The 18,455-nt window shown below is 38.7% G+C and overlaps 1 protein-coding gene across 2 annotated transcripts in view; it reads left to right on the forward strand.

Annotated features, from left to right (window-relative positions):
• galnt18b (UDP-N-acetyl-alpha-D-galactosamine:polypeptide N-acetylgalactosaminyltransferase 18b) overlaps window positions 1-18,455 on the forward strand; it is an 84,162-nt gene that overhangs the window by 33,588 nt on the left and 32,119 nt on the right. For both annotated transcript variants that reach the window (XM_044349778.1, XM_044349788.1), the window contains exons 3-7: window positions 2,642-2,837; window positions 5,229-5,395; window positions 12,383-12,566; window positions 13,587-13,784; window positions 14,057-14,171. In XM_044349778.1, coding sequence (XP_044205713.1) covers window positions 2,642-2,837; window positions 5,229-5,395; window positions 12,383-12,566; window positions 13,587-13,784; window positions 14,057-14,171 — 860 coding nt within the window. The remainder of the gene's footprint in view (window positions 1-2,641; window positions 2,838-5,228; window positions 5,396-12,382; window positions 12,567-13,586; window positions 13,785-14,056; window positions 14,172-18,455) is intronic.

An 18,455-nucleotide genomic window follows, 5' to 3' on the forward strand; every position in this document is an offset into this window, starting at 1 on the left:
GGAGACTTATTTAGACATCTACAGGCTACTTTGTTTTAGTTTCAGTCAGACTTTGGATGCTGATATTTTAGATACGAGGACGCTTCTCTCCGTGTAATGATCTCTCCTTTCATGAAGCCGCTCAGCACAGTACTTTCTCTGTCTGCAGTCTCTCACTGTGCACATGCTTACTTGTAAAAAGCTGATTAGAAACCTGGTTACATGTATATATGGCAGAGAAATCTGTGTTCTCCAGGGAGTAAAATCTACCTGTGGAAACCAGGTTTCTCTAATCCCATACTCCCATTACAGAAAGCAGTTTTCTTGTTCACACGACAGTTAAGAAATCAACTCTCTGGAGAAAACTGACTGTAACCTGGTTACTCAATTCATTTGCACTCAAGTGCAGGATAATTCAAATTTTTGTCAAACCTCTTGCTTCTCAGAGTATCATGATGAATGATCATTTTAGTATTGATCACTCTCCACACAACATGCATCTCAACAATCACTACAAAAATATCAATTATTTTGGTCTGTTTTATTTATATACTGCATGTTTTAATTTTACAGGATACAACTCTGTGACTAGCAATACAATAATTGTGTTCCCCTTCCAAAGACATTGACTGTAAGCTCCTGCCTTCTCAGAAGCAGTTTTTGTTTTGTTTTCATCATGTAATCCCTTCACACCTGCCTCCGTATTGTTGTCTTAGTTCTAACTTGGCTGACACGGTTTGTCACTCGTATGTTCAACAATCTGCTCATGAATATTAACCTTTCCCAATCTGCTTAAAACACACACTCACTCACATACGCACACACGCTTAACCTTGTCCTTTGTTTACAGTCTTACTAGGGGCTCAAAGCCTTTTCCTCTCTCCCCTCTTTGGATCTTTGAGGCTTCTGAGTTTACTTTTGTTCCTCCTTATTTCATTTTACTTAAAAAAAAAAATCATCAGTCTTGTTTTATTTGCCTAAACTCATTTATCTTCTTCCTGCAGTACTTCTCTGAAGCTTGAGAGACAAATACTGTATTAATTCAACTGCTAAACAACAGAAAAACCCGATGCCAAATAATAATTAAAGGTATCGATTTACTTCTAGCTTCCTTTTTCTTTAACTCTGAGAAAGAAAGCAAAACAGTTTAATATGTCTGGTTGGTTGTGAATTATTCTTGATAACCTCAGTCTGTTGGCAGTAACGAATAGTACTGAAGCTTTGTAATGAAATAAGTCTTTTATTATTGTTGTATGGCCTCAATATGCTGCAGGGGACTGATGCTTCTTTTAATGAAATTATTAACAGATGACAGCAGAACCAGTTTTCATTGGATTTCATTTTCTGCTGATTAGGACATTTTAATTAACAATATGCCATTATTATCCATGACATGGAATTCAGTTTCATGGAAGTCATTTTCACTGAAGTAAATTATTACATAAGGTTATGTTAGGTTATGTATGAGCTTAATCATTTCCTGAGAGACACTGTTTGCAGTAGTATAGTATTTTTTACTAAAGCAACTCATCAATACAGCTCACAGTTTTTTGTCACCAGATGAAGTGCACATGAAATCAATAATTTCTCAACTTCACCGGGTTACCACTAATCTCTCACCTGTACCCCCATGTTTTCACAGATCATAAATATCTCTGTGATGTTCAATAACATGAAAGCACTGCAATATTCACACCTGACTATGGAACACTATTGAATCTCTGCATAATGTCCCAACAGGTACTATCATGGAAATGGATTTTACATTTTTATTCATGGTGTAAGAAATATGGCTGCAGATGATGCTTTGACTTAGATTTCAGAGATATACACTGTAATCATGCAAGTTCAGCTGGAAAACCCTCATTCTACAGTATATTCTTCAAGATGATATCCCTTCATTTTTATCTTCTTTATATACTGTAGGTTTTGTATGTAAGCCACTTGCCTGTTGGTAAGCACCCTGATTGTTAAACTCCTCTAAAGTGCATTAAAACCTTTTGGAAGCAGCGCAGAATTTTGAGCAGATGCCGCCGATGTTTTATGGAGTCTGGGCATGAACTGAGTCTATCAATGAAAACCACATGCAGTGGTTTACTGTTTGTTACAGTAAACTTGTGATTGTGAAATGTCCATTTGCTCTCAGTGCTGTCAGTGCTGCTCTGCTATGAAATGAGTCAGACCCACATTCATTTTCAATCCTTCAGTCTTCAGCTCAAGAAACACAAGTGCAGTCTTCTCACACTATTATCACCTAAACAAAAAAAAAGATCAAACCATGCCTCTTGATTGATTAGCTTCTGTGTGTGTGGGAAATTAGTTTTATTTTCTCCTCTCTGTGGAGGTCAAAGAGCAAGGTCAGCTGCAAAACAGCCCATCGGTTGCTAGTAGGGATTGAATCTTTTGTTCAAGGACACTTAAGCTTGTCGTCATGGATCAGTCTGTTGAAGGTTAGCCATTCAGTCTCTTTAAATAACTGTCCACCCTTCACCTAGTAACGGACATTATATCATGAGGAAAACAGCATTCATCACAGTAATTATATTAGCTCTATAATTTTTCCCCGTTCCTTAAATGTCATCTTACGGACAACCTTACCCACAGGTTGAGAAGCTGTGGCTTAGACAAATATTCATGCCATTTGTCTTCCTGTGCCTCCTAGAGACTCCAGGGAGGGGAGAGGACAGTCAGGCGGACACATCATTCTCTGACTCGTCGCTGTTCGCTCACTGGGGTCAGGAGCTCGCCCCGGACAACCGGCGGGTGGCGCTGAAGATGTTTCAGTACTACGGCTATAACGGCTACCTCAGTGATCGCCTCTCTTTAGACAGGCCAATACCAGACCTCAGGCCTGATGGGTAAGACTGCAGAGAGAATATTGAAATATTATAAAGTCACTTTTATAGACTACTAGCGCACTAAACTGCCTCCTAGTAGTTGATATAAATCTATGAAGTAGCCCAGACTGACACTTTGAATTACAGATATTAAGTCATGATCCCAAATTTTGTGCTGCTGTAAATCAAGTGTACTGACCTGACACTAGTGATATACCAATTTTATTGTGTGTGACAAGATTCTGTTTCTCTCTGTTTCTGAAAAAATTACTCTAATTATTATTATCTAAATAGTTTCTGATTAATTTTCTGTCAATTGACTAATCAATTAATTGGCTAATCATTGCAGCTCTGATTCCTTTATCACAGTCTATCAAATTTTATATTGTGATATGTACATTTTCTGGAAAACCTATTGATAAATTAACCAGACAGGAAATTAAACACCTGATCAATCAAGGTAAAAAAAGGAAAAAATCATTTAATATTGCCATACACTGATTTACAACATTGCCTTCAACATTTCATACACTCAGAGATATTAAAGGTGTAGCCACTATGTTATAAATAGTCTCACTTAGTGCTGCAACTAACAATTTAATCATATGGCAATAAAATGTCACAAAATTGTGAAAAATTACCATTTTAATTTCCCAGAGACTGATATGTCATATTCATATTGCTTGTTTTGTCCGACCTCCAGTCAAAAAACAGAAAATTGGGTTTACTATTACAGTATATATGATTCTTCTCATTTGAGAAGCTAGAACCAGCAAATGTTTGGCATTTTTGCTTGAAAATTGACTGAAACAATTAACCACTTATCAAAATAGTTGGCAATTGAATGTCTGTAAATGTATCATTTCGGCTCTAGTCTTACTGTACACAGTATATTTTCTTATCACTAAACCTTTTTTACACTGCTGTTCTGGACTGGGTTTTTTTTTTTTTTTTTTGCTTACTTTTCTGTAATAAACAAAGGAACTCCTGAGGCACTTGCCACGCTGAAAAACACATTGTTGTTCCCTCTCAAACACTGATTGCCTCTAATTGATAACCAATGAAGAATTAATTTTGCCTACAGCATCCAATGCAACTACCTGCTGCTGAGTTAATGATATTATGGAAGCGCACAGGGTTTGTACAGGGCTTCATAAGAAGTTATTCTTACTGTAAAAGTCCCTGCGGCCACCTGGCAGCTACATGCTTTCCATCTGCATCCTATAAATTAAAGTACATGTGCATTTTCAAGACCTCATACATTTACTCGTTTAGTATCAGCACTTTGATTAAGTCTTGGACAAAAGGAATCTCAATCCTGCAAAGTGAATACACCAACATCTTATCAGGGAATTGTTAACATCACACTGGTTGGCTCTGACTCGTGTCTTTTTTATACAGCTTTCATGTTCACATCACCAAGGTTACAGGCAGAACACAAGGTGACATCCTGGTGCGAAAGTTTACACAGCTCAAAGATCTGCAGGGCATTTTCTCTGCTGCACGTCACCAAACACCCTTCAGACCATCCGTTCCCACTAATACCGGCTCTGTACACTCATCCAAAACAGTTTCAGGGGATACATTAATCACGCATTTTGCATTTGTGTTTTCCCTGCACATTTCCCAGAAGAAGTGCCTGAGCCATGGCATGCTGTAAATACAATAGTCTTTTGGCTGGGATAAACAACATGATGTGGTAATAGTGATTAGATTTTGTTAAAATGTGATACTGGCATGTAAGAAAGATCACAATCCCAACAAAATCGACTCTGTACAATTAAATTAGTCATCACATGGGGGTTATGGGCAACATTTATAAACAGTTTTTAAACCACAGGTCACATACGGTTATTGTGGGATTAATTGTCTCCAACACATTGATGTCATTATACACAGAAAACATGATTTCCACAATTAATTCAACCTAAAAGGGACATTACCTGCAGCTTATTGTTCATATATTTACACCTGCTCCCTGTGCATTTCCTGGAAACAGACACTTTCCTCATGAGAGAGGAGGCTGGACTCCCCTATGAAAATGTCAGCGTGTAATGACAGGAAACTGTATTTTAAAAGAGACAGAGAGGAGCTTGATTGATGTCAGACCTCACCACGCTACCTATAATTTATTCCTCCTAAAGAGATCTCTTTTATAACTGCATTGCAGGTGCACCACTGTTGCAGCAGCACTCTATTGTTAAATTTCCAAAAATCTGCAGGCCATGAAATGGTGGCTCTGCCAGTGTTTACACCTTGAATCATAAAAACAAGGTCCTGATATAGACTGCAAAGTGTCTGAGTTGACATGAAATCTGACATTGCCCTGCTCTTGAAGAAACAATGTCAAATTTATGTGCTAATCCTTCAGACAAAACATGGCCTCACCAACAATTTATTTGTTCTCCACAGGTGCAGAAACATCACTTATCCTTTAAACCTCCCTCAAGTGAGCATTGTGTTCATTTTTGTGAATGAAGCCTTGTCCGTCATCCTACGGTCCATTCACTCTGCCATCAAAAGGACGCCCTCCCACCTTCTCAAAGAGATAATCCTGGTGGACGACAACAGCAGTAACAGTAAGCAGCAGCATTTCATACTACAGCAACTGACCTTTCACTAAATCCCTCCCCAAACAGTGATTGTCCAGTCATAGCAACAATAAATAAATGGGTACACCTGACCTGTCTACGTTAGCTTTTCCAAAAGCAAAAACACAAGAGAAAAAGTGTAAGAAATGGATTAAACTTGTGTTAATCTCTAGGCTGCAACTGTTAGCATGTCCAGCTAACTATCTTACTACCTACAGTAGTAACTGAGTGTTACTTGGAAGGCCATGTAGCACATCATAACTACATTAGTTTGAAGGGTCACATTAAAAAAAGCCCCATTCAAGATTAGCACATCCAATGTGTAATATTTCCACACTGTGTGGAAGCTAGATGCTGTCAGAGTACAATAACTCTAGCTGCTTTGTCTGCTAACTTGTTGGATTTATAGGAAGCTTAGCAACCACGGCCATCGTTACCCAGTTATGTTTGCCAAACACAAGTTTTTTTCTCTTATAATGTAAAAGAGAAAACATACTGTTACATATGTTTACACACCACTATCCACACTGAAAATATGAACTACGAACTAAGTAAGTAAACTGAAGAGCTCTACATAACAAAACAAGAACAATTTCATGTCCTCTACATGGATCATCACCTGGTGAGGATGCTGACTTTTTACTTGGTACATGTAGCTTTAGCTTTTAACACAATGTCATATATGCAGTCAATCATGTGCACATCCAAGAACCCTTTCACAAGATTCTCATTTTAAAACAAGTCAGCTGGAAACATTAAAAAGACTACAAGCTGCTTTTGTCTACCTTTGTGTGAAATCAAGGACTCATTGTTTCAAATGAGAGCCAAATCTGACACCATTATTATTGTAGCTAAGGGAGGCGGGGCTTAAAGTCGTTTTCAGCGGTTCTGTCTAAGTTTACATATTATTGCTTCATGTGTGGAGAGATCTGAATCTGTGAAATGTTTTCCCCTCTGATGGCCTCCAGTCTCCTTTAGTGTTTTAATTTGGGGTTGTGTTGACTGGATTTCACAGATAGATGAATAACACTAATTAGCTGCAGAGCCAGGATATTTGCCTTGAGGCAGATAGCTATCCAGCAAGGTGATGAATGTTTGCACATATCTTGTCGGCATTTGCAACTCTAATTCTTACATCTGCATGCATCGGAAGTGGTGTAAACAGTGGCAGGTCGAAAAGATATCCAATATATGCTGACAATGTCTAACTGCTGTTCGCTTATTACTGAGATGTCTGATGTGTGAGATCACTGATGATGAGGTAACTCTCGCCAGCCATGCAAGGCAGAAGTGATAGACTTGAAGTCACCTGTGAAGAGTAGACTCAGTAATTTACAGTGCAAGATTTAACTACATTACAAAGGCAGAAAGCAGGCCATAAAATCTAATGATACTGTGCCAAGGTCATTTATAGGCAATGCACTTTTTAAATGAGCTGTGCTGCTTGTAGGGGCAATCAACATGGGAAATACTGGCATTGGGAAGAATGTTTACCAAAGTCAATAATGCAAAACATATAGCGTGGCCTGTAGGCTGCTGGAACAAAATATAGATCACTGTGGTATGTCTTTGTAAGTCACTATCTCAATATGCTGGGATAAAAATGATTACTCTCCTTCAGGCTGTTATTGACCAGAAAGTTGAATGTAACCAGAGTTATCTCTTGGTTCTGGTGTAAAGGTGAAAACGCAACACTTGCTCTCACACCTCAAAGCACAGAAGGATTAACACATCACAAACCATAAACTTTCATGTGTCATCACTTAATTGAGAGCGAGGGAGCAGTCCCCTTTAGCTCCTTCAGGCACCCAAGTCACGCATTGACATTTTGCTGATGGCATTTCACCCTGTTTGCTTGAGCACTCTGTCACACTGCCACCAATGAGCCGGGTGTTGTCATTATCACAATGACTGAGAATCTTATCTGTACTAAATGTCGTTAGCCTGCTGACCCGTGATGTCGCCAAGATTGTTGAGGGAGGTCAGCTAACCTCTCAGGCATCCACAGCTTTACATGAGTCATCCACCAGTGTCACAGCTCACCTCCGAGAGACATTAGTATGCAGGAGAATGTGTAGCCATCAAGGGAGAGAAGGGCAAAATGACCTAGCTGATTCCTCCTTAATTGGATAATGTCCCAAGCTGTGGCCTGAGAAAGGCTTGTCTGTGTAAGAGAGGTTTTTGAGAAGCGCCTACTTATTAGACAGGCTATCAGAAGACTTGTGATTCCATACTTTAACTTAGATTATAATACCAAGCAGTCTTGTATGTATGCAAGGGTGAAGGATTTTGAGATGAGCAGCAAAAGGTAGACAGTTGAAAGAATGTAATCTGTTTTTGTGGTGTCTGTGCCAGTTTTCTGTCTGTCAGAGCCCTCTGAGTCAGCTTCATCTCATCGAGGAAAGTCCTTAAGGTGCTCATCAAACAGTCAATTAATTAATCCTTTGTTTAAAGAGTTAGTGTCATTGTGATTAAGGCTCCAACTAATGGAGCATTATCGGCCAGTCTGACAACTATTTTCTCAATTAATCAATTAATTATTTGATCTGTAATGTCAGAAAAAAAGAGTGTCCATGAAAGCTGTTTTTTCACTTCAAAACTTTAAGAACTAAACTAAAATACTAAATACTAAAATATCTCTGTTCATGGACTAATCAGTTAGTTTAGATTAAGATTCTTTTTTTGAAAGAGACATTTGTATTAAGAAGCATTTACAGCAGCTGACAATTAGTCTGATCATCAGCCGGTTGCACGAGCTGTTCGTAAGTTTAAACTTAGCCTAGTTATAACTTAAATGTTGACTAAGTGGAGATTTAGGCATCGCTAAATTAAATTCGGTTGCACCACACAATAGTTCTTATGTAGAGATTAGTTGTTGCTAAATATTTACACCTACTAACCAGTGTGCATATCTGTGACATCATAACATAATTACACATACAAGATTTTTAAAAAATCAAAGTAAAGTGAATGACTAACTAGCTATATCATTATATTTTTAGCTTTTTTTAAGCATTTTTTTCAAGCAGCTCAATATGCATCTAAATGCACCTCTAATATTAAAAAACTATTTTATGCAGGCTGTTACATAGACTGTGTAACTGAAGTGTCATGAATAGAGAGATGATCAAGACACTGAAGTAAACTCCATATTGTTAACTCTGTCGATTTTGACAAAACAAAATCAATCTTAAATAATCAAGTTAAGTCATTTAGAATAAAAACAAATGAGAAGGAGTTCCCTGGTCAGTGACTGGTCTTTAGGTTTGCACATTCACAGCTCATTCACATCTCTGGCTGATGATTGGTCCAGTCAAGTAAGTTTATTTTATCTTCTGGCCCCTAAAACTGTTATTTTTGGAAGTTATGTTACAGCTTGTGATGCTACAGTAATTTCCTGTTTACATGGTTGGTTGCCTTTTATTGGACAGTGCTTCAGATGTGTCCTTGCAACTGATTTATACATTATTAAAATCTTTACTAGCTAACACATTTTTAAGTTTTAATAGTGCAACTTGGTTTTAGTAAATCACTAGTGTGAAACTAGGTAGTATTTAGCAGAAATTTAGGAAGGTCTTACGCATAAACTTGGTGATGGATTTATGAGCAGCTGTTGCAACCCCGTCCACATCCTGTGGCTTGCTTCCACTCTCTTTGTGAGTGATGTGGCAAAATGTGGATTCAGTCAGTGGTTCAGGTGTCCAGAGAAGTCCATGCAACCGTTAAAAAACAGTTTGATATCCAGCAACCAGTCTCTGCAGGTTTAGCCAATGAAAGCTGGAGGGCACACAAAAGCTGGGAAAACATCAGCAAAAACCAACAAAGCTGAGTTTACAGTATGTACCGCCAACTATAAAATACATGCAGTGCACATTTGTTCTGGAACTTAACTAACGAGTTTGAAGTGTTTTTAACAAACTGTCAGTGGACCCAGGGTTTGGATACGAGACTGGTGGAATTGTGGAGGAAGAAAGAGAGTAGCAGTTGGATATTTTAAACACAGATTTTCACAACCGCAGAGTTGTGTACGGAGAAATTGCCAAGTGGTGTGGTGAAAACTACACAGCAACTGTGAGACCTGAATCCATGCCGATTTGCCATCTGCTGTGAAAGCAGTAGCGCCTGCATAGTGATAAATGTTGCCTAATTTGAACATTCATTAGGGGAAAATTTTGAGCCTTAGACACACAAGCTCAGTTCAGAAACAAATGACAAAATGATCATGCAACTGCAGATCCCTCATCAAAGGAAACAATTACTAAAATCCCATCTTTCTATAAAATATCCTTTGCTTTATTATGCATAGAGCTACATATCTGAAGCTGACAACAGGATTTTGAAACCAAGTTAGGCTTAAACAGTTTTAAATAAGGAATAGTTTCATAGTGTGTTATTGTGGATTTATTCAGGAAGTTATACACAGTTTCACCCAGTGTTATTTTGTCATATCTCACTGAGGATAGAATAGAAATGAGCTACATGGCGTGTTCACTATATTGCCACTCACCATTAGCTTTGCCTTTTATCTTCTGAGAAAAACCTTGAGTGTTTACTTGTTACATTGCAAATGTGTGACTGGATTTACTGCATGACTGCACCATGGTGTTAGAAACCTGTTTGCTTGTTGTTCCAGTCCAGCTCCATCCCAAAGCCCATTGCTTTCCAACAGAGCTTCATCATGATATCACTCCCTGAAAGATTGATGACTGTTGGCCATCAGCCATTCCTGGTGTAATGAACTGTGCTTTATTATGATTTGTTATGAGGCATAACACATCGTCATTCTTATTTTCAATTCACGCACACATCAGAATGTCTTAATTATTGATGGGTTAGGAATTATTATAGATACTGTAATCTGTTAGAACGTCAGCTGCAGCTACTCAAATGAATAACTACAATAGCTTTCTTATAGGTAGAATTAAAAATCCAAAGTGAAGGGATTTCAAAGCTCATTTTTCTACTGAATACACTTGAATTAGAGTTTCTTTACTCTTGCCTTTATGACCTAGAGTCCCTTTAAGTTCTGGATATCTAACAAGGAGAGCTGCAGACTGTTCTGAGTGGTAAATATTGTACTGAAGAATCATATATGCACCATAGAGCATACAGTGTGATTATTCAGCCCCAGAATTGTTTGTCTGGTGTGAAATATCAGTACTTTTCTGTGTCTCAAGGACCAACATCCACTGAGTTAAAAATTGAAAAATCATTTTTATGAAATGTTTGTATTTACTTCCTCAGCTTCCCCAAACTTGCCCATGGAAATGTTTAGACAAATTGAGGTAATCAGACAGTTTTGAGAGTTTTTTGTGTCTGTTTGTTTTGGTAAGAATACTGAACATTTTCTTCTTTCTTCTGACATAAACAGCCATAACAGTGAGCATTCAGTAATATATTGACTTGTGACTCATTCAAAATTGGCACATGCTTTCTTGAAATTATGTTACATTGTTATATTTTTGTATACCAGAAAAATCCTTAAAGAAATAAATATCCTTAAGAGGAGGCTTATGTTAATTTTTATGAAAATTAAAAGACCATAAGTAGTTTATTTGTATCTACAGTGCATTCTTATGTATGACTATGTGAGATGCATTACGTCTATTCTTGCAATACTATGTCTGTATTATACTTGTGAATTAGAAGAAATTGATTTAAAAACCAGGCTGATATTCCTCATATGGGTGAAGATAATTACTGCTTACTGTAAAATCATATGTTATTATATATTCTTGAATTTTATATTAAAATTCACTGTTACATAAGCAGTGCCATGATTTAATATGCTTGGAGACATGTTTACTAACAGGTGGCAACATTAACTTTCAAGCCAAACAAGCCTGTATTCGCTGTTTGCCCTGTAGGTGAAAATATGGCTCCTGGAATTTTTTTAATGAATTACATTTCACATTAAGATAAATCAATTTATTTCCATATACTGTTGTGCCAAGTGTGTGGTGGGATTTTACAGAATCTGTACATACTTGAAGAAAAAGTGCTGCTTCAATCCTATTTTGTATAATTGATAAAGTTGGGTCTCATGTTGTGTCTCCAGTGGCTTCATACACTTTGTAATCAGATTAACTTCTTCTCTAGTGTAACTTTTTCTAGTGTTGTTGATTTGGAAAATCCAACTTTTTTCAGCTTTATAAAATGTGTCATACTGCTTATACTGAACCCAGGCAAAGCACAATTTCACGACCACCACTTACAACCGCTCCCCATTCCCTTTATAAGGCACCAGCGGTTAAAAGTGAAATGGTGAGAACACAGCCTAAGGTGATTTATACAAGGGATGATGAAACACCGAGATGAACATTTTGTTTTTTCCAGATTTATTTGGTCTATACAGTATCTAGTTGTGATATAAAGGGCCTTTACCTTTTTTAAAGATATGGTGATCATCCCACGTTTCATTTACGTGGCTTAAAAGTGATTCTAGTTGAACCACAAGGGGAACCTATACATCTTAATAATTCATTGTATTTTCAAGAATATTAGAAGCCATACTGCAACCACTTATAATTTGTGGAGAGAACTTTAATATACTTTTCTATGACTCGTTTATCTTGCAGAGTATGACTCATACAGTATATAACTCAGGTAATAATGGAGGTAAACTTTGAAGCCAAACATTAAATCGGCTGGAATTCCTCCATTTCATCACCCCATATTTTAAAAAGCATTGCAGACTGAGTCCTCAATATTGCAATATCCCGTTATGACTGGTAAAGCCCCGTGGAGGTCTGCAGTGCTGGCTCAAGCAGCTGCCTCTTTGGTCCAGTGATCAAAGCAATGAAGCGTGCGTACGTTTGGCTTCCTACCAATGAAATGCTGCTCACCAGAGGAGGACATGACGGCGTCTTGTGGGTGGAAGTTTGCTCACAAGTAGCTCTCTTTTTGCTCACCTGTCTCTTATGGGATCTTCAAAAGCTCTTCAGATGTTGAAATTCATGTGTGTGTGTGTTGTAGATGAGCTAAAGGAGAAGCTGAAGGATTTTGTGTCTGAGACTAACAGCCAACGTCCAGGATTCATCAAGATGGTGAGGCATGCCAAGCAGGAGGGTCTGATCCGGTCTAGAGTGAGCGGGTGGAGGGCTGCCACTGCGCCAGTTGTTGCCCTGTTTGATGCCCACGTTGAGTTCAATGTTGGCTGGTGAGTCACTCATACACAGCTCAACACACGAGCACTGGTTCTTGAGTCATATCAGTCTGTGTGGGTTTACTGACAATAATTTCATTTAAAAACAAATACTCCAAATTGTCTCTTTTTCTAGTGGCTGTATTTTAATTTCCAGAGGTGACGTCTTCAAATGTCTTTTTTTGTGCGACCAACAGTCCAAAACCACAAATACTCTGTTTACAACCAGAAAAGCATCAAACCTCACATTTGAGAAGCTGTAACCAGCAAATATTTGGCATTTTTGCTTAAATATTACTAAAATGATTATTTGATTTTCAAAATAGTTGCTGAATAATTTTCTGCTGATTGATTAATTGTTGCAACTCTACCGTATTCTGTGTCTGTGACAAACCATTCATATGATATGATACTTACAGCTCACTCTACAGCAAGTACAGCATTTTGAGTGTGAGCTCACAACAATCACTAATCTGCAAGAGTACTCCACTGGACAACTCTTCACACTCTCTCAAATCTGTAATGAGAATCTCAGCATCATCCAAAATTTCACTTTCATTGAGATAATGTGGTTTTAAATCCTCATTGTGCAAGTGGCATCACAAGAAATACTTGTACTTTAAATGTGTAAACTGGATCTGTTGTCTTGATCCAGACATGGACTTATTGAAATGATATGATACATATGTCCTTTCTTTTAGTTGTCATACATCTTGTCATACATGTTTGTCATGTGTTTAGAAGGGGAGCATAAAGAACTTTATATTAACATATTCATACACACACACAACAGTAAATGTATTGTTTAGTTTTTCCAATTAATAAGTGTTTGTAAGTGAATAAACATTTTATTTGGCATTTTTATCTCCCCACAATCCCCCAGAAATCATTTCCATCCATTTATCAGATGGAAATAACGCTTTTTTGGTCTAATAAATTGAACTGAATTCATCTCCTGAAATAGTTTTTTTAAAAAAACAAGGCTGTCAAAACAAATACTCACAGTGGAATTACTTTCTGTCTCCATATTTAAAGGGCTGAACCCATTCTCCAGAGAATTAAAGAAGACAGAACCCGCATAATCTCCCCTTCATTTGATAACATCAAGTATGACACGTTCGAGATTGAAGAGTATCCGCTGTCTGCTCAGGGCTTTGACTGGGAGCTGTGGTGTCGCTACCTCAACCCACCCAAGTCCTGGTGGCACAAGGGCAACAAGAGCGCTCCCATCCAGTAAGTGAACACTGCATCTTGCCAGTCCAAATCAAATAGTTAAACAGTATTTATTAATTCAGCATATTTTTACCTGACATTAAGTAAACAAATGTCCAATCCACTAAAAGGGTAATTCATGCAGCATTCACGCACAAATTAGATATTGTGCAAGGTCACATTCTTCTTCTTTTCCCTGCTGTCACTATAGCAACTGAGCCAAGCTAACATTACCTGTGCAGTAGACAGCAACAGATAAACAACTATGATCTTCATCTTCTTTAATCCCTCAGGAGCCCTGCCCTGATTGGTTGCTTCGTGGTGGATAGGCTGTACTTTGAGGAGATAGGTTTGCTGGATGAAGGGATGGAGGTGTACGGGGGAGAAAATGTGGAATTGGGCATCAGGGTGAGTAATGATTTCACTCCCTGTGGCCATGGGCCATTGTTCAACCAGGTAATGTGCTTAAAATTAACTATGATAATGACACTTTATGGTTGTTGGGAGCAAGGTCACAGAGAGTCTCACTCTCTCACTTTATGTGGCTTTTAGCAATGCTGTTTGTGCATTTATAAACTGTGTAGAGGTGGAGTATCAGAGAGTAAATGGAGTTGAGACGTTGACATTCACATTAATGGGTTTAAGGCTGGGGTTATTTTATGTTTTTCTTATTGTCAACAAATTCCATAAAAGACCATTAACGACATTAGCTTTCTGTCTGACGTGGTTCCAATGCAGGTAATAAATAACTGTAAACAGTCTGTGAGAGCATTGCTGTGGTTTGCAGTCTGTTAATGCAATATTGTACAAAACAGGGTGAACAATAAAGACTTCTGCTTTTTAGTGCATTAATGTTTCCATTTGCTCACTGTGCACATTCGCACAGTCAAAGTTGATTAAGGATGAACTCTGAATCGGGAGTCCACAGGAATGGGCTGATAAATCACACAGAAAATGGAGAAGTATCCTTGAATTTATCATTGCATGGACTTCATTTGAAGTGAATGGGCCAATACGACAAAAATGTCATGTGACCGTACCTTCAGTCTGTCTCTCAATATTTTTCTGTGGGACCTAGGCCTTTAAAAATAGGTAGGGAATATATACTTTAAATGGGATATATCATGCTTTTTGGGATTTTCTGTTATTTATGATATGTTCGTTTGCAATGTTATCTTTACTTCCTCTTCAAGATGACTTCAGTTGGCGCACACACACAAACAGCCGTCCATTCAGTAGCCTTTGTTGCTAAGTTGTTCACGTTGTTCACTCACATATTTCTGATCGGATTGGGCTTGAACAGGTACGAATATATTTTAGAAGTTTATATTTTGAGTAGAGACTGGGAAAAATAAGTGAAATCTGACTACTACTGTTTGTTTACGGAGCCTCCACAGCCAGCAGAAGTCTTTTGAGGGGCAGCATCTGGAAGCTAACCAATCAGAACAGAGTAGGCTCATAAGGAGGGGGCTTTTAAAGAGACAGGAGCTAAAATGGCCTGTTTCAGACAGAGGCTGAACTGCAGGGCCACATAAAGGATAAATAAGGAGGTTTTTGAACTGTAAATCATTGAAGGACATTCCAGAGCCCCAGAACATAAATATAGACCTGGAAATGTGCATGATATGTCTCCTTTTTTTTTCCTTTTTTTAACATTACTCAAACTGGAGTAAATGTGCATTTGTTGGGGATTGTAAGTATTAACAGCAGCAGGAATGTGTATACGGGATTGACTCAAAATAAATTACAGTGCCCATGTTCATGGTAATGCAGGTTGAGGTTAACAATAGGATTTATTCATTGTTGGTTTCGGTCTTTTCATGAGATTTGTTAACAGTAATATAACAAAGATATAGAACATTACCAGCCTTATCCTTTAAAAGAATTCAAACAGAGATAACTAATGTAAATACTTACACGCTTTGACAGGAACAAGTGAACACAACGAGGGAAATTATCCCTCAGCAAGTGTACCCAGAACACACTGTGACATGCTCTCTCTTGTGTAGGTTTAGAATTAATGATCACTAATTAATTCTGAAGTCTGAGTGATCACCTTCTTCCCCTGATGATCCCACTGAAGCACATGTAAGAGTTTCAGGACTCAAAGTCATTGTTCCTGTTAGCGCTGATGTGTGAAGAGAATGCTGACACCATCCAAAGCAGACAGACTGTTTTTTGTGTTGCATTTTCACAGTGCTACACTTAATTCTTACACCATCATCAGCTCTGACTGGGAGTCGGGAATTAGTTGGTGTGCGTTAAGCACACCGGTACCACAAGCAGATGGGCCAGAGAAAGAACAGTCCTCCGTAGGGATAACTAATGATAGCACACATCTACTGTACAAAGATCATTAATGCAGCTATCAGCCTGTTCACTAACAGCGAGAAGCAAGGGACGACTCCTCTTCAGCTGCACTCTGACTAGATTGCACTGTGAGAAGGAGAGTGGAGACAAGCTTATGACAGGACGCCCAATGTGAAAATATCCATCCTCACTAATGACAGAGATGCAATCATCAGTAAAGAAGGGAGATTAGTCCCGTAAGTCATTTTCCTCCAGAAATTACATGCTTTTAGAATTCCTGGGCCTGATAATAGCCCCACTGATTGCTTTATAGCTCAACACAGTGATGATTTTATCACATATATTATAGACCAGAGTCCTAGCACTATGTATAAATAGTTTGATGAATCATTTTGGGTCTTGTCAGTATTGAGTTCAGACCTCAGATTTACACTCCATGTTGTTTACTTGCTTGGGTTTGTTGGACTGAAGTAGTTTGCCCTTGCCTGGAGGTTAATGTAGTTTAGAGTTCAATAATAGTTTTGAAACACAGTAGTGACACAGTGAGCTGAGAGCTACAACACTGGAGGACCCTGACTTGGCCCCAGATTAGCGGTCCCATAGAGCCCCAGCAGGGTCTTTCTGTCTTTCTGCCTGTCTGCAGCATATTGGTCATGCCTCCAGACCACCTGCCAGCACGCAGACTGGCTGCTGACAGATCCTCAGAGACACACTCAAACCAGGCCAACAGCTACAGGCTTTGGCTGAGGCTTGAAAGGGATGGGTCCTGGGTAGTGTGAGGGTGAAAGGAACCGCTGCTCTCTGTTCACATTTGGTCACAGCACCGAAGCTGCGTATTTCCATCATGATGCACAAGAGTCATTCTAATGAGGAAAAATAAACCAAATGTTTATTTTATATGTTGGTCTCATAAAACATTCTTCTGTACAAGTTTAATAGTGCGGACTTTGTGGAATTGAGACTTTTATTTCAAAGGGCACAAGTTAGCCATTTTCCTATGCTTCTTTAAATGTTGGGAGTACATTTCTGTGAATGTCCTCCTAAAGAGGAGGTTCTGTGTTTTCAGAGGAAATTAGCAACTGTTTTTTTTGCACTTCCCCTAGCTTTACTTCTTACCTCTTTTCGTTTTGAACTTTTTCCCAGGAACATGCAGAGACTTTCTGAATGCTTTCTGTCTCTACAATTGCAGGGAGGTTATGCTGATGCCATCTGTGGTGTCCTGCAATAAATTGCTGCTAGATAATCATGAGAAGTTCATATCACAGCACAGAGTTAGACCCTCCTCACAATACAGGCCTGTCATAGCTGTCTCAAACACCGGATGGCTGTTTAGGCTTCTAGTCACAATGTGTTGATTTGTTTTTGGGGGGGGTTTCGAGACATAGAGATGGATGTGCAGCAAATCTTAGCTATAGTTTTTGTGAGGTGATCCTTCAAGTGCCTTCAAGTGAGACTGTGCTGTAGAACACAGCAAATTGGGCAGGACCCTGAAACAGAATTACAGTACAAATGATTTCCCAAAACACCTGTGAATGCTGGGTATTGTGCCAGTGAAGCCAGCCGGGAACAATGCATCACAAGAAGACCTAAGCAGTCATCATCTCTCTCAACCACTGCCAGAAAGGTTGTGTTGAGAAATGAGGATCGTTGAGGGCTATATATTAAATAGCAGTGCGAAAAGTACAGATGGCACACAGAAGGCTGTGCGATAAGACGATATATATCCTGTGACGATAGAAAAACGTCTATTGTTTCATATTATGCTCTATCGTCTATTTTGTTGTGTTGCAAATCACACTCTTTATGGCAGTATTTTTCATCATTTGAACGACGCTTTGCGTTCTTCCACACGGCATGGACACAGGCCATGGATGTAATATAAGAGCTGGATAGGGCGCTGCCACTCAGCCTTGCAGCCAATTTTTCCCAGTGGTCACTCGCGGTATTGCAGCGGAAAAATCCCCCTGCAACACAAAAAACATTTTCCCCATCATTGTAAAAGAGACATCTGTAAAAACTGACAGGACACCTCGAACTGCAAAAAGGTAAATTGTGACTCTTTCTATTATGAATTTTTGATCCATGGAGGTCTTATATTTGTAAAACTTTCCTTGAGCCGAGAAAAGTAATTTAAAAATCGTGACTTCATCACAATGTAAAGTCTATGTGCCGGGTGGGAACTCGTGGGCGGGGCCAGTGAGGGAAACACTACTGCGCATACTCAGTGGGACGCACAACACGGAAGCAAACCCGGAATCTGGAAACTTTTTTTTGGCGTATGCGCCAGCTGAGCAATTCTTGTTGGACTGAATGGGTGCCATTTTTGGTTCGGTATCCAGGTCTTATAATACATCCACGATGCAGGCAGGAAATTTGCATGAA

The sequence above is a fragment of the Thunnus albacares genome, chromosome 1 (genome assembly GCF_914725855.1).
Source record: "Thunnus albacares chromosome 1, fThuAlb1.1, whole genome shotgun sequence".
Classification (NCBI taxonomy): domain Eukaryota; kingdom Metazoa; phylum Chordata; class Actinopteri; order Scombriformes; family Scombridae; genus Thunnus; species Thunnus albacares.